The sequence below is a fragment of the Zonotrichia leucophrys genome, chromosome 10, assembly GCF_028769735.1.
Source record: "Zonotrichia leucophrys gambelii isolate GWCS_2022_RI chromosome 10, RI_Zleu_2.0, whole genome shotgun sequence".
NCBI lineage: Eukaryota > Metazoa > Chordata > Aves > Passeriformes > Passerellidae > Zonotrichia > Zonotrichia leucophrys.
In genome coordinates this window covers 1905701-1926025 of record NC_088180.1, presented here as the reverse complement: position 1 = coordinate 1926025, position 20325 = coordinate 1905701, and the positions used below count along the sequence as shown (strand labels likewise).

Here is a 20325-nt window from a genome sequence, read left to right as displayed (position 1 = left end):
TGTCAGGAATTATATTGCTGTATAAACACTGAGTAAGGTGTTTTGTCACAGCCTCCCATGAACTTTCTTCCCTACCCTCAGAGTAATGTCTGCAAGAATGTTGACTCTGACTGCAATAAATATTTCAGGGAATGACCCTGAAAGGGAAAAAAATAAAAAGCATGAGACTTCATGTGTCTGAAACATTTTTAGGGAAACTAAATTCATGCAAGGAGGAGGACAAAATAATATTAGAAACACATTTTTAGAACAGTTTTAACTGGTTCTGGCAATTTTACATGATAAATCCTATATATTTTCTCTGTTTCCAAGGAAGTCAAGCTTGGAAAGCTCCCAGCTATGGAATGTTCTTAGAATGCTCTTCCCTCTGGTGACCTATGACAGGACGAAGGGAACAGCTGGAGCTGTGTCAGGGGAGGGTTAGGTTTGATATGAGTAAAGGCTCTTCCTCAGAGGGTGGTGGGACACAGAACAGGCTCCCAGGGAATGGTCACAGCCCCAGGGCTGCCACAGTTCAGGGAGAGTTTGGACAATTTCTCAGGCACACGGTGGGATTGTTGGGGTGTCTGTGCAGGGACAGGACTTGGACTCAATGGTCCTTGTGGGTACCTTAAACCCTGGATATTCCATGATTCAATGACACTGGAGGGGATAATCTATTCGAAGTGTTTGTCAACTCCATTAGAGCAGGAAAACTCTTGTTCCCAAAACTCAGAATCCCTGAAGTCTCCATTTTTTCCCCCCAGTAAACTATTTCTGCAGCTGTGATAACCACATTCCAATTGTGTCATGTCCAGGGCAAGCACACAGGTCACATTTTATTGAATTTCAGTCAAATTTCAGGGTGCAGTGTTGTCACCAGCATGGCCTGGAGCTGGGGCTGGGATTGGGCCTGGAAGCAGCGATTTGGGCTGGAATTGGGGTCAGGGATGGAGATGGGGCTGGGGCTGGAACTGGAGTTGGAGCTGGGCCTGGGGTGAGGCTGGACTGGCCTGAAAGGCAGGGCTGGAGTAAGCACTGGAGCTGGGGCTAGGATTTGGCCTGGAAGCAGTGGTTTGGGCTGGAATTGGAGTCGAGACTGGGGATGGGGCTGGGGCTGGACCTGGAATTGGAGTTGGAGCTGGGCCTGGAGCTGGGGCTGGACCCAGGGCCTGAAACTGGAGCTGGGGCTGGAACTGGAGCTGGGGTTACAGCCTGGAGTTGGGGCTGGAGATGGGGTTGGAACTCGAGCTGGGGTTACAGGCTGGAACTGGGGCTGCACCTGGAGCAGGGACTGAGGCCTGGATTGGGGCTGGGGCTGCACCTGGAGCAGGGACTGAGGCCTGGATTGGGGCTGGGGCTGGAACTGGAGCTGCGGTTAGAGCCTGGAGCTGGGGGAGCTGTGCCAGGAGGTGGGCCTGGAGCTGGTGCCAGGGTAGGGGCTGAGGCTGAAGCTGGGGCTGGAGCAGGGGCTGGGGTTAGAGCCTGGAGCTGTGGCTGCAGCTGGGGCTTGGAGCTGGGACTGGACCCAGAGCAGGATTCAGAACAGAGGCTGAGGCCTGGATTGGAGCTGGGGCTGGGCCTGAGATGAGCTGGAGCTGGTGCCAGGGTCGGGGCTGAGGCTGAAGCTGGGGCTGGAGCAGGGGCTGAGGCCTGGAATCAGAGCTGGGGCTGGGGTTACAGTCTGGAGCTGTGGCGGCAGCTGAGGCTGGAGCAGGGGCTGAGGCCTGGTTGGAGCTGGGGCCTGGAGCTGGAGAGCCCGGGCCCGGAGATGGGCCTGGAGCTGTGGCTGTGGCTGTGGCTGGCGCTGGGGTCGGGGCCGCAGCCGGGGCCGCAGCCGTGCCCGCAGCCGTGCCCGGAGCCGGCCGTGCCCGCTCGGTCCCGGGGGCGGTGCCGGGCCCGCGGGCGGGCGGGGGCCGGAGCGCGGGCGGCCCCCCCAGCAGGGAGCGATCCTTGGACCCGGGGCTGTAACGTGCCGAGCCGAGCCGAGCCATGGCGGTGCCGGGGCAGAACGTGGCCGTGGTGGTTCACCGAGCCGGGGACCTGCGCCTGGTACGGCCGCGGGGAGCCGGGCCCGGGCGGGGGCGGAGGGGCGGGAGCGGCCCCGCGGCCTGCGGGGGGCACCGGGGGTGTCCGCACGGCGGCACCGGTTCCTCCCGGTTCCTCCGGCTCCCGGAGAGCCTGAACCGGCCCCGGGAGAGCCTGAACCGGCCCCGGCTGCCCGCGGCCATGGCAGGGGGTGGCGGGGGGGACCCACATTCGGGGGTGTCCCATGGCTGGGCCCTCCTCCCATCCCCTCTGAGGGGAAGCCCGCGGCCGCTTCGGGCTCGGCACAGCGTTACGGGAAATGACCCGGACAGGGAAAAAAACCCAAACCAAATCAAAACAAACAAAAAGCGCCAGCCCTCGTGTGCATGGGAGGTGCAACATTTTTGCAAGAGAAATCAATTCACAGATACACTCATTCATGCATGCTAGAGGCATGCTCATTCTTTCTGCTAGGAGGATGTAACACTATCGGAAGTGTGATTTATTTTTAGCTAGTTCTGGCAACTTTGTGTGTATATTTTTCTGGTTTTCCGATCTTGGAAAGGTTTCAGCGACAGAATGCGCTTCGGGGACACAGGAGGGGATAATCTTGAGATCTTTGCCAGCTCTGGGGGGAGAATATTTTATCCCTGAAACCCAGAATCCCCAAAAAACTTCTCCTTCCCCCAGATTAGCCATTCTCACAGCTGGGATGGGCCCTCCCAGGCAGCAGGTGGAGGGTGGGTGGTTGCTGCTCCTTTGGGCTATCAGAGCCCAGGTGAGCACCAGGACAGAGGGTTCGGGGGGAGAAAGTGCTGACGGACCCTCCCAGACAGGGAGGAGTTTTATTTTGTACTTTTTAATTACTTTAATCTCATTCTGTCTCTCTGGCTGCTAATGCTGGGCTCTTCCTGGGTGCTGAATCACTATGGCGCTGCTGGAGAGCCGTGTGCTCCAGCTTGGGGAGTGCCAAAGGGGGAAGGAAGGTTTCCCCGGGCAGGCATTGGCAGGCAGCTCTCTGTACACAGAGCCCTGGCAGGAGGGCTCTGGGGAGCACACAGACTTTGGACACACGCCTTGCTCAGGGCATGATTACCAGGGAAGGGGTTGATTCTTTACCAATCCCGCCCAGCTGAAGCCACACGTGCCGTGGGTGGCTCCTGGTGGCTCCCCGGCACCTTTGGCACAATTGGGCTTTCCCTGCAGTCACATGGAGCCTGATTACCCAAAGAAATCAAAATGGGTTAAGGACTGATGTGCTTCCTCTAGCTCAAGAACACATTTCCAAACCCCTGTGATTTGGTGTCTGAGACTTGTGAAGGTGGGCTCTCCATCACATCTGTGTGGCTGGTCTCTAAACTGGCTTACACCCAGATGTGTGAGTTTTCCTTGGGTATTTGTACTGCTGGAGACCTTAGAGCTGGTCATCAGTGCCCTCCTGCCTCACTGGCAGCACCCTGTGTGTTCCTCCTGGGCTTCCCTGAAGTTTGTTTCCGTCACGTGAATGGTGCTCATGGTATTGACCCACTGGTGGTAGCAGTAGTCCCAGCAGTGAACTCTGAACTTGTTATCTGTTATTGATACCCAAAACTGGGTGACTCCATCTTCCTGTAATTCCCACACCTTTCTTGATTTTTGGACAAGTTTCCTGTGGGCAGAGTTGCTGTGATCCCTGTCCTGTGTGACAATGTGTTTGCTTTGATTTTGTTGAGCCTCCTCTTGTCCTTAGGTAGTTGCACATGTTCCTCTTTGCTGCCCATTGAGGATTTGTTGGTTTTATACTTCTACCATGGCTTCTCTTTCCACATCTCCTTTCACAGAAAATATTTGCTGTGTTTACTTTACCAGTCACCATTTCTGAACTTCTCAGTGAACAACAGCCAACGAGCAGAATTTGTGGTTTTCTCCACTTTGGTCACTCCTATTTTCACCAAATCAGGCTGGAGAATTCACTTCCTACCAAGGTGTCCAGGTTTTCTGGGCACAGTTGTTATTGCCAAAAAAAAAAAAAAAAAAAAAAAAAAAAAAAAAGTGGTTTTTGGGATTTTTTTCACACACATTTTCCGCTAGAAGTTGCCTTTATCTCTCACTGTGGAATTTCTGCTCACTCTGAGGTGGTCTGTACCTCTGGTGTGTCACCACATCCTGTGCTTATTGCATTTCTATAAAAGAGGTTACACCTAGATTGACCTCTTTTAGAAATAATGCTGCTCTGGGCCCAGTTACACTGCTCCTCAGTGTAATAAAACAAACCCCCCACACAGAAAAATTGCAGATACGGGTCTGAACATAGAAAATTTCAGTCAGTTTAGTCATATGAGAACATGTTTCCAGAGCTGGTTTTTCCATGATGTTTAGAATACTGAAGTACAAAATATGCTGGGATTTAAACAGTTAAAATGCAGAACAGTTTGAGCAGCAAATGAATTTTTAAGGGTTTACTGTTGGCACTACTCTGGGGGGCATTTTTTTTTTTGTCAGCCAGTGGGATGGATGAAAGATTCAGCTGAAATTTGGGGCTGCTCCAGTACAGGGAAATTTAGTATGTGTCTCTTGTCTGGGCTGGGAAAAGGGAATTTACTACAAAATAATTTGGAGGGTGGGTTTACAAGCTGGCAGTGTGCTTACTCCTACAGCTCCCTGTGTTATCCACTGAGTATGGAAAATGAGAGGAGCTCAGGAGCAGGCTCCATGTGGCACAGCTGTGTCTTATGGAGCAGACAGAACCAAAAACCTTGTCTGCTTGTGGATTTACCTGAGCTGACCACAGCTAAGCTTCCACAGATATTGCCAGGGATATGAACAAGCAGTTAAATGTTTTTTTTTATTTCCTTTTGTCCATAGGAAAACCGTCCAATCCCAGAACCAGGCCCTAATGGTAGGTCTATAGATGACTGATTCTGGCTGCTTCCTTTACTTCTCTCTTTGTTTTCTCATTCTCTTTTGTTGCTCCTTGATAACATAAAATATTTCTGAGGAAGTATAAAATTACCAAAAAAACAATTGTGTGGCTGAAACAGGTAATGCTGCTTTTCCAGCTGAAAAGAAGAGCTGGGGCAGTCACAGATAAACCCCTTTATCTGTCTTTTTTTGCTTCCTGTTCCATCAGTTGGTGTATGTCACAGTAAATGGCTCTTGGGACATTCCAGATGATCTTATGCAGGACTAAACATTAATAGAATGAGCATATGGGCTGGTAGAAATTCAATTCACTAACTCTCTGGGGCTCAAATCATACCTTTGGGAGAAGGGAAAATTAAATGGACTTGCTGTTTTTTTCCTGCTCCAGCAATAATAACATTGCTCTTAAACTGCATCACTCTGTTGCCCATATTTTTATTGACATCATCTTTTGCCTTACCCCATTTTGAGCCTTCTTGCTTTGTGAATCATTGCATAGTTTCGCGTGGCTCACGAACGTGCCGCTCTCCTAACGCGTGCACGAGCAACAATTCTGTGCTGATTGAATGCCAGTAAATTTGGATGTGTCCACACTGGCTCAGCCTTTGCTCTGGGGCCCACGTGCTGCTCTCCCAGTGCCTGAGAAGGTTGGTTTTCTACAAGGAACCTTCTCTCCTTTCCTGGCAGAGGTGCTGCTGCGCATGCATTCCGTGGGGATCTGCGGCTCTGATGTTCACTACTGGCAGCACGGCCGCATCGGGGATTTTGTTGTCAAGGATCCCATGGTGCTGGGACACGAAGCTTCCGGGACTGTCGTGAAAGTGGGCTCTGGGGTGACTCATCTGAAACCAGGTATCTGCAACCAAACCCATTTGTTTGTTTTCCTCCTAATCAGTTCCGAGAATGTGTCGATAACAGGCTGGGTTTCTTTCTGTGTCGTGTAAATTTATCTGAAGTTCTGACCTCCTTTAAGAAGTGTCACTGTGCTGCTGTTAGTCACCCATCTTGGCCACTGGTGTGTGATATTCCTTAGGTAGCTTTATCTTGGGATGTGTTGAGCTGGCCAGGCTGTATTTTATATTTTAATGCAGAGCAGAGTGTATACTGGTGCAAGGTCCCTTTTAAGGAAGCTTGATAAAGCTTCAGAAACCACATCTATAGCCCTTGCCAGCAGCCTGCTGTGAGTGTTTCTTCTCTGTGTGTGCTCTGGAAGGAGCAAACAGCCTCCTGCAGTGCAGAGGTCACTGGAGCCACTGCTCCAGGCCCTGTGGTGGGACCTCCACAGCTCACTGTGCTCATGAATATCCTAAAAAATGGACTGAGCAGGGAATTTTGGAAAGTTTGCTGATGACAGCAACTTAGGCAAGGTGGAGAGATGTGGGGGAGAGTCAGCAAGAGTTACAGAGAGACCAGAGAGGTGCCAGGGAGATGCAAGTGGGATTCAAGTCAGGCAAACACAAAGTTATATTCACTATAGAACAAACAAAACCAGCTTAGTATCTAAAATGTTGTGCTGACCATCACTGCTGAAGGGTGAGAGCTTTGGCTCTGACTCTGTGCATAGCAGCATTGGCTCCACAGCAGTGAAAATGCAAATTTCTGTTGGGAAGGGGACTCAGAGGATGTCAGTGCACATCTGGAACTCTGCATGCAGTTCTGGTCTCCTCCTTCCCAAAAGGATGTAAAACAAGGGAGAAGGGTTCAGAGGAGGACAAGGAGATAACAACATGTGCAGCAGCATCTCTGACAAATGTCCAAGTCAGAGAGATAGAGACACAACTCAAGGATGTGAGGGCTCATGGAGGGCTGGCAGGACAGGTTGCCCATTCTCTGGTTGCTCCAGCACCAGAGCAAGGCACAGTGAGGTGCAGCATTCACCTGAGATGCTGCAGACCATGTGGTTTATGTGGTGGAAGGAGGAGAAGTTGTTGAGTGTTACTAAATACAAACAAACCACCTGTGACTTGGGAAGCCTCTCAGCTGTGTATAATGTGAGAGTACTCATGCTGTGCCTGTCCTGTGTCCTGTCAGACACCTTTTGTTGGCCAGCTCAGAGGGGGTGCAGTGGCCTAGATGGGTCTTTGCTTCCATCCTCCTTATCCCTGTGTCTGCCTGAAAGCCTGTTGGTGGAGAGCTTTGCTCAGAGGTTTGGCTCTGATTCCTCTGCCAGATAAATGTGAGGCTTTGTGTCCCCTGCAAGTTGTACTATGCTCACACTGCTTTCTCTGGTCCATCCTGCTTTGTGACAGCAATGAAATAACAGCTCTTTGTCCTGCAGCCTGTGTCCTTCCAGCACCCTGGGCTACTCTGCTGTAGCACAAGCTGTCTCTGTTCCCAGATAAATCCTGCCTGGCTCCTGGGTGTTCTGCACCTTAATCTTCCTTCCCTGTGAGCATGGGGAGGCCCTGGCACAGGTTGCCCAGAGAAGCTGTGTCTTCCTCATCCCTGGAAGTGTCCAAGGCCAGGTTGGACGAGGTTTGGAGCAACCTGGGATAGTGGAAGTGTCCCTGCCCATGGCAGGGAGTTGAACAAGCTGAGCTTTAATGTCCCTTCCAACACAAATTCTTCCATGATGATTCCATGATTCCCAAGGAACAGCCCTTTCCAGCTGGCAGTGTGGTGGCTAGCCAAGCTCACCTACTCCATCCTCAGTGTTTCCACTTCTACAGATTCAGCAAAATATCTGCTCACAGAGTGATTGTCTGGGGGCTGCCCCTTCACCTGCTGAGGTTGGCTGCAAGGCAGCTGGAGGAAGCTGTGTGTGTGTGGGGCTGAGCTTCCATCTGTGCCTCTGAAACGCCATCTCTTCCCAACTGCCTGTGAAGATCTCAGTGATGAGTGTGAAAAATGCCTATTTTATGATTGGCTTTTCCCAAATATTAAAATGAATATTATATGTGTTGTGTTAGAAAGTGATGCTGTATTCATTTTTTAAGTAGTGTGTTAAATATAGTTTTAGGTTATAACATAATGTTAAAATAGAAACTATGTATGTGAGATATTTTTTTTAAGAAAGGACTGAGGTACTTGAACCAGATAGCAACAACAGGACACCTAAATCTTTCAGAGAAAAAGAATTTATTGCTCTTTTATCAGAAGAAACAAAGTTCTTCCTGCCTCATTCAGCCCTGAAGATGCAGTCAGGATTCAGAGGAAGAAGCTGACACTGACCAGACAGAATCCTGTGTTTGAATGGAATGTATGCATCATGTATGAGGTGTATGAATATGCAACAGGATGTTGCTTTTAAGGGTTAATCCTCTGTTAATGTGTGTCCTTTTTTGGGCTTATTTTGCCCAGAAAAGGTATTTTGGCTGTCTGTAACTCTTTGCTCTTATTGTCATGTATTGTCCTAAATCTCAATTGTTCAAATTTTTCTTACTCTAATTATATTACTATTTTCATAACTATTTTATTACAATTAAACTTCTAAAGTTTTTAAAACCAAGTGATTGGTGTTTTTCACATGAGGCTGCTGCCAAGGCAGCATTGGGAACCAGCCTGGTGTGTGCAGCAAGACCTTCCTCGTGACACGGTGCCAGCGTTCCTGTGGGTTCTGGTGCTACTCCTGCTTGTGTGCCACCCTGTCCCTGACCCACTGCATCTGCTTTCATCCTGCCAGGTGACCGTGTGGCCATCGAGCCGGGCGTGCCGAGGGAGATGGATGAATTCTGCAAATCTGGGCGCTACAACCTGTCCCCAACCATCTTCTTCTGCGCCACGCCGCCCGACGACGGCAACCTGTGCCGCTACTACAAGCACAGCGCGAGCTACTGCTACAAGTCAGTCCCTGCTCCCTCCACCAAGAGAAATATACACTCCCTGGGGGGAGATTAGCTGCAGCAATCACCTCTTGGCCCTTTGGAACACTCTTGATGTGATCCCAACAGGTTTTATTGCTTTCTGATCCATAAATAACATGCCTAAGCTTGGATGGCTGCCACTTTGCAAAGGGTTTGTCAGGCAGACAGTTTATCCCCTCAGGTGCCAGACATAAACATTTCTTGCATGTCTTCTGGGATGTCACCACTGGTTTACCCTTTAATTATTTTCCTTTTCCCATTTGCTCTCTGCTCTTGGTTTCTCTCCTGTCTCTTTTCATATCCTTGCCTTCCTAGGCTGGTGCCTGAAGGTCTTTGGTTTTTTGAGCTGAGTTTTGCTGTTGCTTTTCAGGAAGCACCAGGGTGACTGCTGACATCTCACTCTGTCATTTGAAACAAAGTCATCCCACTCTGAGCAGAGCAGAAAGCAGTAGCCCTGCTGAGCTGTTTTTCCATGTGTGTCTGAGTGTCTCCACTAAGCTACCAGCATTACAACATATCTGTTTTCATGTCCAGTTCAGCAAACTGGTATATATTATTAATTGTGGCAGCACTGGCACATTTGCTTAGAAGCAAATCTGTGCATAAACACTCTGCAAATCATAGAATCCCAAAACAGTTCAGTTTGGAAGAGACCTTAAAGCTCTTCCCACTCCACCCCCTACAAATGGGCAGGAACACCTTCCAGTAAGCCAGGTTGCTCCAAGCCCCATTCAGCCTGACCTTGGACACTTCCTGGGATGGGGCAGCCACAATTTCTCTGGGTGACCTGTGCCAGAGCCTCAAATACTCCAAACACCTGAAAAAACTTGCTTGGAGCAAGCCAGGTTGCTCCAAGCCCCATTCAGCCTGACCTTGAACACTTCCTGGGATGGGGCAGCCACCATTTCTCTAGGCAGCCTCTGCCAGAGCTCAAATATTCCAAAGACCTGAATAAACTTGTTAAATCCATTTAAGTGCCTTTAACAAGGAGTTAAAAATACCCAAGTAGTGTCCCCATGAAGCTGCTCTACCTGTGGAGCTTGTTCTTTTTCAGTGTGTATGGAGCTGGTGCTTCCATAAGCTGGAACATTCTTGGGATTGATCTTTGCTGTCGGCACAGAAATGAGGATCATGTCAGTCTGAAGGAGGCACTTGACTGCTCTTCTCCTGGGAATCCTCAGGCAGGAAACTTTCAAAGCTTCCAGCTACCAACAGCTGCTGTCAGGATGAGGTGCTGGTCTGGATGGAATTGGCATCTCACTGCCCAGACCCACTGTCATCGATTCCCTGTGTATCAAAATAACATTTTCTGACAACATCATAAGTTTTTGCTTGAGAGGAGGTGGTTGATTTGTAGCTGGCTTCTTCCAGGCTTTTGCTTTTTTCCTCCAATTTGAGCAAATACTACTTTGCCTGCATATATATATATATATATATATGCAGCCAAAGTAATATTTGCTCCAATTGGAGGAAAAAAATCAATAACATATATATTATATAATATATAATATACAATATATAATAATATATTTTTATATTTATATTTTTATTAAATATATTTTTAATATATACAGCCAAAGTAATATTTGCTCAAATTGGAGGGAAAAAGCAATAATACATATATATATAATATAATATATCATTATATATATATATATTTTTTTTTTTTTTTAAGCTTTGGGATGCAAAGCCTGCTCCCAGTTTCAGATCAGCAGTGCTGTGTCTGGCTCATGTAGAGCAGATTCCCTGGCACGCAGTCATTCTGCCAGCACAGATTTGCTAAGAACAGATGATGGCTGAGCTCAGTGAGCTGTTACACATTTGGGCAGTTGCTGTGTGTCCTGCTGGTGGACAGACTCTGTGTTGGGTGCTCTGAGTGACTTGATGGAGGTGGGATCATGCCCTCCCCATTGACAGGGTACTGCCCAAACCCAGCAGTAGCAGACATGATGCCAGGCTCTGTGACAAGGGAACTCTTGGAGTCAGACCTTTAAAGCCTCCTGGAAATAGGGAATATGCAGATATCTTACATCTGTCTTCCCACAGCCATAATTTCCATTTCCTTGGCTTCACATTGGCCTGACTGAGCTCTGACCTTGAGCTTCCCAGTGCTGTCACTGTCCCTGCTGACCTTCCTGGCAGGCACAGCTCCCAGAGCAGTGTGGGAACAACACTGGTGGCTTGCTGGTGAGCAGTGTTTTGGGGTTGAGATTGATTTCTTTCAGCAGTTCAGAAGGGTTTCACTCCCTCTGCTTTTTTTGTCACTTATGTTGGCTGTGTAACAGGGCTGGTTTTGTCCAAAACATGTTTGATACGCACTGACTGCTGGAAGGATGCATACTGGGACCAGTCCACTTGTTAAATTACTTGGTGCATCAGGAGAGGTGTTCCTGGTTGTTACCAGGAAGGGAGACCTGGATCTGGCTGCCTTTCCTGGTGGCCTCACCTTTGGCAGCAGGATGTTTTCTAAGAGTAACCCTGGTAAATCAGGGTTCTGGGAGCTCGCTGGTGGTGAGCCATAGGGCAGCTTTGGGGTGGTACATATGCAGCTGGGGGGGTTATTCTAAAGGGAATGAGTGGCAAAGGAATCCTTATTGACTCACCAAACACTGGAGAGTTGATGTGGGGAAGTTTGTGGGGCCCTGGGTGTGGTGCTGGGGCAAACCTCACTGGAAAATGCTTCAGGTGCATTTGATGCTGCTTCAGAGGAGGGAAAGAACAGTGGAATCTCTTGAAGTGTATTCCAACATATTTCCCTGACCCCAGGTGACAGTGTGTTTTGCCACTGTGTTTTACACCCATGTTTGTTTTTTGAGTCTCATGGCTTTCCCCATTGCCCTCATGAACTACATTGCTGACTGTTCCTTGTGTCCCATTCTTGCAGGCTCCCAGACAATGTCACCTTTGAGGAAGGAGCCCTCATCGAGCCCCTCTCAGTGGGAATCCACGCCTGCAAAAGAGCAGGAGTCACTCTGGGGAGCAAAGTCTTCGTGTCTGGCTCTGGTACAGTGAGCACAGCCAGTCCTTGGCTTCCCTGCCTGCTGGGAGGGCATGGGCAGGCTCAGGCTCTGCCTCTGGGCTCTGCTGGAAGGGATGAGGGATGAGGGGAGCCAAAGGGGCTGCCAGAGCTCTGGGCTGTGCAGAAGGTGGGGATGATGCTGCCTGGCAGTGGTACATGTTCTCTTTCTCCCCTGTGTCCCCAGGACCAATCGGCCTCGTCAATGTGATTGTTGCTAAGATGATGGGTGCAGCAGCTGTGGTAGTTACAGGTAAGTCCCTTTAGCCCTTTCAGAGTGTGCCTGTTTCCCACCATACAGAACCACAAAATCATTAAGGTTGGAAAAAACCACTTAGATCATGGAGTCCAGCCATTGATGCAGCACTGTCAAGCCCAACCCTGTCTGTATAAGAGCCTCATCCACATGTTTTTTGAACAGTTCCAGGGAAGGTGATTCCTCCACTTCCCTGGACAGCCTGTACCAGTACCTGATCACCTTTCCAGGGAGGTTTGATCTTAGCAGGTTATTTTTATCTGGATATGGCCCAGACAGCGTTTGCCCACTGTTTTCTGTGTGCAGCCACACTGTGCTTCTCCACTTGTCTTTCTCTGCCCTTCTGTCTGCTCCTGCTGGGGGTTTCATTTTTCATTGGTTATCCACAGTGACTGAAATGGCCTTTTCAGGGTCTCTGCATTTCAGAAATGGGTGTTCCTTGCATAACTGTATCCTGGATGTTTCTAGTTGAGCTGCTGCTTCAGGAATGTCCAGCTGTGTCAGGAAAATCTCTGAGGAAGGAGATCCCATCTTTCTAAATACCTTTTCCAGGTTTGCATCTCTCAATGATGAAGCTTTTTCTAGGGTCCACTCACAAGCTGTCATTTATGGAGATTTTCCATTTATGGAAGAGCTGAAATGAGTCCTTATCACCTTTGTAGCTGCCCTTCAGGTTGCTGAGACAGCAATTCCGTCCTCCCCTTATTTTGCCATGCTGACCTAGCCCAGTTCCTCCTAGCTCTCCTCTAAGGTTCAGGCCCTCTCTCTCTGTAGCTTGCCTGGAAGGATGGAGAGCTGGAGTAACCTCAGGATGTTCTCTGGTTGAAATTTCCACCTGGGGATTGAAGAGGGTCTGGAAATGGTGCTTCCAGCTCCCACTATGAGTCTTCACCCTTTCTGAGTGGTGATGGCCAGGAGGAGCAGTTAGAGGTGCCACTGGACATTGAGCACAACCTGCTGCAGTTTTTCTGTCAAAGCCCTAAAGGATCTTGACCTTTCAGAGGGCTGTTATTCACCTCCCATACTTCGAGCCAGATATATTTTTGACCTTTCCATTACTGTATTGCTTGACCTACTTTGGGTCAAGAGATAAAATTCAGGTCCCACCCTCCTGAAACAGAAACATCCTTCAGTAGTAGCTGAGGTCAAAGCAGAAAACACAAGGCCTTCTCCTTCCTTAATCCCTTTGCTGTTGAGTCCAGGGCATTTTTAGCTGTGCTGGCCTCACCCTGCAGGTGTGTGTGCTTGATGGATGTGGCTGGTCCACACCTCAGATTTTGTGAAGTGCTGTCATTTGAGGATGATATTTGCTGTAGCAGGAAAAACAGCTCTGCCTCCTGAATCATGCACGAGGAACCCTGTGCCCAGCTGGGCTATGCAGGGGCTGGGGGTGTCCCATTCCCTGGGTGGGGAGGGCTTGGTCAGTGGGGTTGGTGGGGCTGAGGCAGCTGGCTCAGCCTGGCCCTCGTTCCTGCTCCAGGAATGGGTGTGTCCTCCCCTGGTACCGGGAGCTGCTCCTGATGGGGACCTTGGCAAGCTGAGCTGGCTGTCATGTGCTGGCTCCCTGTGCCACAGGAGGTGCCTGCTGCTTGGTTTGAAGGATCAGCAAGCTTGGATACATGGAATTACCCTTTCTTATCTTTCTGTGCTAGCCTAGGTGCTGGTTGTGCCTCGTGGATGTCTCTTCCACACAAGAGGGGTTTGGCTGAGGTGCTCAAACCATGAAGGTGCTGTCCCAAATCAAATATTTGAGTGTGACGAGCTGAGGAATGGGTTTGGTTTGGCTTGTGCTGCTGGAGATTTTGCTGCCTGTCTCAAGGAACTGCTTTTTGTTTTGGCTTTAGGAGCCAACACCTGTGAGGCGCCTGTCTGCCCACAGAGGCCCTCTTGTACTTTGCTACCAGATTATCTGAAGTCATTGCCCTGTGTTTTTATCATGTCTGTGAGGAGTTTTGTCTGTGCAGCACTTATGGCTTTAAAAATTTGTGTCTGTTTTGACAAGTTTCTTACAGATCTAGAAATATTTAGAAAAGCTTTTTTGTGAGAACTCACCTCCTACAACTTCTGTCTTGGCTTGCCTGGAGTGTTTTATATATTTCATGGACTCCAGATGGGTGAGAAGATCAATTTGTTTCATGGGTCCTCACCTACTCTTCCAAAAGATCTCTGTCTTTCTCCAATCCACTCCACTCCTGAATGGGCAACCTTCTCCTGTCCTCCTGCCTTGCTGGTGCTCTGAAAAGCTGCTTTTCTCCTCAGATGCATGTCAAAGATCACCCTTCCTTCCCAGAAGGTGATGGGGCAGTTTAGGTGCTCATGTTGGGCTGTCTTGCATTGCACTGTCTGTCACTGAAGGTGCACTTTATGATTCCTGCTTAAGGGAAATTATTCTCCTTGTTCTATCTGAACCTGATGTTCTGGGTGTTGATGCCTCCAGAAACCCTGGAATTCAAGGTCAGGGGAGGTGAATAACTGCACAGAGCTCAACTCTGTTGATAAAGAAGATGAACAATGAAAATCTGAGAATAATCAAGAGTATTTATTTGCTTGTTAAGTTGGCTCATAAACCATCATGAGAAGCTTAAGGGTAATTTGATAACTTCACTGGAAGCAAACCAAACTTTAATTAGCCCCAGGGGCTAGGAAATGAAAACAAACTTCTGACTAAGGCAAGATGCAAGCCATTAATTGTTTAATTGACCAGTTTCCAAGAACTGTGTGGGTTTAAAGTGCAAAGGATTTGATCCTTCCTAAGACTCACAAGTGTCTGGAGCTCTAACAATGCAGTGACCTGCAGATCTGTCTGCTTCACTAAGTGCTTCCTGGTGATTCAGGTGTGCTGGGATGCTATTGCAGCCCTGGCCAGGGCTGACAGTGCTGCTGCTGCATTCCATGGGCTGCTTAGAGCCAGGGCTTCCTTCCCAAGCAGCTCAGCAAACCAGAGGCCAGCTACAGGGAAGATGTGGGGGTTTTTGCTGCCTGGGAGTGGTTTTGTGGCCACTTTGAAATGCACTGGCTGCCTTGTTACTCTAGGGCACTGCCTGTGGATTGTTTCTGCTAGAGAGAAAGTATGAAATATGTAAAATGTAGACTAGAATATCTCTAATATTTATATATTATACATGTGTAATATTTTAAATATCTATTTATAGTTTAAAATACATTAGTGCCTCAGGAGATGTTAAAAATGGTAGAATCCAGAATCTGTGCCTGCTGTGAAGTGGTATTGTGATGAGTTTTGTTGTACTGTTGAACCCTGTGGTCTCCCTGCCACACACTGAGATTTGGGAGACACCAACCATGCTGGGCAAGAGTATTTCATGGCACTTGAAGTGCCTCAGGAACCTCCTGGCCTTGCAATTGGTGCATGGGAGGTCTCTGAGTGCAGCTCAGCTGGGGTCAAGCATGGGCCTGGAGCCCAATGCTCAGAGCTTGGGAGGGACAGAGGTGACTCCTGCAGCCACAGCAATGAGCCCATTTTGGGGCTCTTAGGGTGATGCTTCCCTTTCTTTTCAGCCTTGACTTTTCTTCTTTTGTCTGCATTTTATTACCCTTTGTTACACCTTCTTGAAACACCCTCCACAGCTCTCTTGGGTGGTTGTGCCCACACTTGGCATCCTGAGCCTTCCAGCTGCCAGTGGGTGCCTGTCCATCCCCTGCCCTGCCAGTGAGTGTCTGTCCATCCCCTGCCCTGCCAGTGAGTGAGTGCCATCATTTTTGCTGTGGGCTGGGCAGGGTAGAGCCTCTGGCTCACTCCCAGGACCGCAGCTGAGTCAGACTGGCTCATTCTGGAGAATTGGCCTTATCCTCCTCCTCTTCCCCTTGGTGTTTTCACCCCGCCCCACCTCTGACTTCTCTGAAGACTGTGCCCTGGTGAGAGGGGTGTTTTCCTCTTTGCTGTGTGTGCCCCTACCACAGGCATCATTTTCTGAGTCTTCAAGTCCAGCACCTCTGGGAGGAGACCACCTCTCAATTTTGGGTCTAGGAAATCTTGGCTGTTACATCTTTTCCAGTGCCAGCATGCAGACCCCTGTAGACTCTGCTTTAGTGTAGAGAAAAGAGGTGATTCCTTCCTGGGCAATCCCATTCTTCTCTTCAGCTGTCCACATCCTTATCTCCAGAGGAGATAAGGTTACCAGTGGTGCCTGGAGAGGAATAGGTGGCTTTCCTCCAGGGGGTGTGGAATGCCCCAGCAGGACAGCTTGTCATCTTCAGGCAATACAGCCCTGTCAAGATCCCTCAGAGCAGAGTACAGAGTACAGCCATGCCCTCACAGATGTTTATCATCACCAGCTTTATTGCTCCATATTAATGGGTATCTCAAGTCCATCTTATTACCAGATCCACTCCCTTTTGTTTTATGGGCTTGCCTGCTCATTCATCTATGACAGAAACTGTCTGAGAGATGCTCAGCAGCCTCCAGAGCTGCTACAAGGAGGGTAAAAAACAGAACAGGTCGGTGACCATGCAGACACACTGAGTGTTTGCAATGAATGCATTCTGCACCTTGCTCAGCTGAAGGCACCTGCTGAGGGTTCCTCAAGGGAGCCCTTGGAGAGCTCATGGTCTGTTCTCATTGGGTACTGTTAGAAGTGAAATGACCCCATTAATGACCCTCTGAGCCTGTTGTCTCCTGTTGGAAGGATTCCTTGGTGCTGTCCATAGCCATGTTTATTGCCTTGATGCACTCTCAGTCTTCTGGCAGAACCAAAGAGAAACGCCCATGGCAGGAAATGGAACTTCAGAGGGGAGTGGAGCTTTGAAGTCACTTCCAACACAAACTATTCCAGGATTTTATGATCATTCTCTGCCTGCCAAGAAGGGGTGAATCCTCACCTCTTCTGGTTGTTCACTGTCCTGTGCACACATGTAGTGAGAAGAGGCCAGGTTCAGGCTCTTCCCCTTCTTTCACCAATACTCCAATTCTTGGCTTGGTTTTCTTTCCACAGACTTATCTGCCTCTCGCCTGCAGAAAGCCAAGGAGGTAGGGGCAGATTTCACCATCCAGCTGCAGAAAGAGACCCCTCAGGAGGTGGCCTCCAAGGTGGAAAGTGTGCTTGGCTGCATGCCTGAGATAACTGTGGAGTGCACAGGAGTGCAAGCCTGTATCCAGGCTGGAATTTATGTGAGTACCACTTGTTCCAAAGGCAGACCAGTGATGGTGTTGGTCTGTTTTTTTTTTTCTGGGATGGGTCAGTGAATGACCTATTTCACTCTCACTGTGCTTAATTTAAGTGGGCTTGGTTTGGGGAGAGGAGCTGCTCCTTAGACAATAAACTAAGAGAGATAATTAAAGGGTTAACATCAGCGTGGGGATAATTGATTTGATGCTTGGGTGCTTAAAAACTTACCAAGGAGACTCCAATAAGATCCCCAAACCCAGGGAGTAGGACAGCAGCTTCCATTGAAGTCATGTCCACATAAGAAGAGGGATCAAGAAAATTAATTCCAGAAGGAATGAAAGAAGCAATTAAGAAAGGGATGTTTTGCTGCCATGAACATCCTAACAGGAGGATGAGGGGAAGGTTAATGTGGAGTTTCACAGGGAAAGGACAGGAGGGGAATGGGACAAACTTCAAAAAGAGAAATTCCAGTAGAGCATCAGACTCTTAGTTTTAAATCTCTCCCACTGAAATCCCAAAGTACCTTTTGTAGTCCTAAATGCCAGCCATTTTTCAGAATGGGGTTTTCAGAATAGGAAATTTGGATTCCTATCAAAATCCTTCAAAAAAAGATTGCATTTTATGCTTTGATTACCACATATTTCACTCTTACAGACTCCTGACAGCATCCTGCCTCTCCCTGGTGCTTCTCTGCTGTGCCCCAGACAATCCATTGCAGCCACAAAGATGCCTTCATTTTTGACAGACCCTACACAGTCTCCTGCAATGTGCTCTGCAGAATGTAACCCGTTTGTGTGTTTGCTCTGCAGGCCACTCGTTCTGGTGGGACCCTGGTTCTGGTGGGGCTGGGCCCTGAGATGGTGACGGTGCCCATCGTGAACGCGGCCGTGCGGGAGGTGGACATCCGCGGCATATTCCGCTACTGCAACACGTGAGTCTCGTCTGGGGGGCTGATGTGTCTCCAAGCTAAAATCCTTCAGAGCTCTACTTTCTTGCTGATGGGGAAAGTCTCTTTTCTTAATCTGTAGCTCCCCAGGAAGGATTTATGGGATGTCGTCACGCTCCTTCTTAAAATGAGAAGTGTTATTAAGTAGGCAGTTTGGGATTAGCTGCTGCATCCCTTTGTATCCCTGTTGCTCTAGTTCGGCCCATTCAAGGTTGGACTTGATGATCTTGGAGGCCTTTTCCAATCTCAGTGTTTCTATGATTCTAAACAGAGTGGCAACACAATCCCTATGAGGGACTCTGTGCCAGAGAAGAGGCTGGAAGCTGGATGAGACTTTTCCTTTTTTCTCCCTGCACTGAGTCCATGAGTTTGAGCTCCACCATGGTCAGTGTGCAGGCAAGAGGTTGGGCAAGAGGAGAGCAGAGCACGGCAGTTTTGGTTTTCCTTCAGGCCTTCCAAAGTCGTAGTTTCCTGTGATTTTCATTTGCTTCCTGTGATTTCACTTCTGTCTCAACTGTCTGTGTAGCAGTGCCTCTCTTCTCAGAGCCCAACTGCCCAGAGCTGTTGGCTTTTCCCATCTCCCATACCAGACACTGTTGTGGTGTTGTGAGGGTCCCCAGGACGAGGTGAGAGATGAGAATCTGATTTCAAGTTCTTAGAAGGCTGATTTATTATTTTATGATATGATATTATATTAAAAGAAAATTATATACTCAAACTATACTAAAAAAGAGAAAGGAGACATCAGAAGGCTAGACAAGAATGATAGTAAAAACCTGTGACAGACCCAGAGAGTTCGACACAGCTGGCTGTGATTGGACATTAAAGTAAAACAATTCACATGCTGGGTAAACAATTCTCCAAACCACATTCCAAAGTAGAAAAACATGGAGAAGCTGAAGCTTCCCAGCTTCTCAGGAGAAAAAATCCTGGCGAAGGGACTTTTCATAATATATCATGGTGACAAGACACCAGAAAATTCTTTGCAGGCAAAACTTCTTTGGGCTAGAAGAGCATGGAGCAGCTCTTTTCCTGGACTCCAGAGTAGTGGCTGCTCTCATCCCCTGCTCTCTGCTTCCCTTTTAGGTGGCCTGTGGCCATCTCTCTTCTGGCATCCAAGCGGATCAACGTCAAGCCCTTGGTCACGCACCGCTTTCCCCTGGAGAAGGCTCTGGAGGCCTTTGAGACCACCAAGAGGGGTGAGGGGGTCAAAGTCATGCTGAAGTGTGACCCCACTGATCAGAACCCCTGAGCTGTCCCAGTGCCCAGCCCTCATCCCTGCTGCTTGTAACTAGAAAATCACATGTAATGAGGGTGAATGGTACTGGGAGACACCGTTAGAGCACTAACAGGTTACTACAAATGGACAACCAATAGTTTGAATCAAAATGCTGAATTAGAGGTGATGGGTTGCAGTTGGTGGCTCTTCTTCACAGACCACAGAGCCTGGCCAGGTTCCTCCATGCCAAGGAGGAGCTGGCATGTGGCACAGCAAGGGTGGAGGTGCTGGCACTCCTCCCTTCCTGTCCTGCACTGCCCTGGCTGCAGCATTTCCTGCATGGCAATCCCTGGATGCAAGATAACCCTATGTGAACAGCCCCCCTTCCCTCATGGGTGCTCAGGGACTGGACAGCCTGTGGAACAAAGCCTGGCCCTCCCCACTGCACGGGAAGCACTGGCACATTCAGGTCATTCTCTCCATGCCCTTCTCAGAGCTCAGAACTGGGGTTTTGGGAAATTGGAGGCCAGCTGGGACCATGTCTGCTGTGTCACCCCAGCAGCTCCTCGTGGGACCACTGCAGGCAGGGAAACTGGGAGTGCTGAGAGCCCTGTCCTCATGTGCCTCCCATGAAGGGGCTGTTGGGGGGCACAGCTGCTTTTCACATGGAAAGGAGCACAGATGAGACATGACAGGACAGCATCTCTCAAAGGTTTTACCACTGCTTTGAGTGAGCGTCACTCAAGGGTTTTACCACTGCAAACATATCATAATTATTTGGGAATATCAAGCCTTCCTGCTGAGTTTGTGAGCCACAAACAAGGTACTAATGAGGTAGAAAAATTCTAATCTTTGATTACAGTCATGTTAATTTTAGTACTGAGAGATCAGTTCCTTGCTTGGTACTGAATTTTGCTCAATAAATTCTGGCTGCCTGAGACCTTCCAGAGTGTGTCTCTTGAAGTGTGGGATGGTGGGTTGGATGGGCTTGCAGGGTGTGGGAATTTATAAAATTAGAGGGTTTTAGGGAGGTTGTAAGAGACAGGCTGTAGAT

The 20325-nt window shown here is 48.8% G+C and overlaps 1 protein-coding gene across 1 annotated transcript; it reads left to right on the top strand.

The window, feature by feature from the left end:
* The first annotated feature begins 1830 nt into the window (after positions 1–1830).
* SORD (sorbitol dehydrogenase) lies at positions 1831–20209 on the top strand. The gene is made up of 9 exons (XM_064721802.1): positions 1831–2031; positions 4852–4885; positions 5596–5760; positions 8531–8690; positions 11596–11714; positions 11915–11980; positions 16933–17108; positions 17916–18037; positions 19139–20209. Exons 1-9 carry the CDS (start codon positions 1972–1974, stop codon positions 19302–19304), a joined length of 1068 nt encoding a protein of 355 aa, XP_064577872.1. The 5' UTR covers positions 1831–1971; the 3' UTR covers positions 19305–20209.
* Positions 20210–20325: the final 116 nt, after the last annotated feature.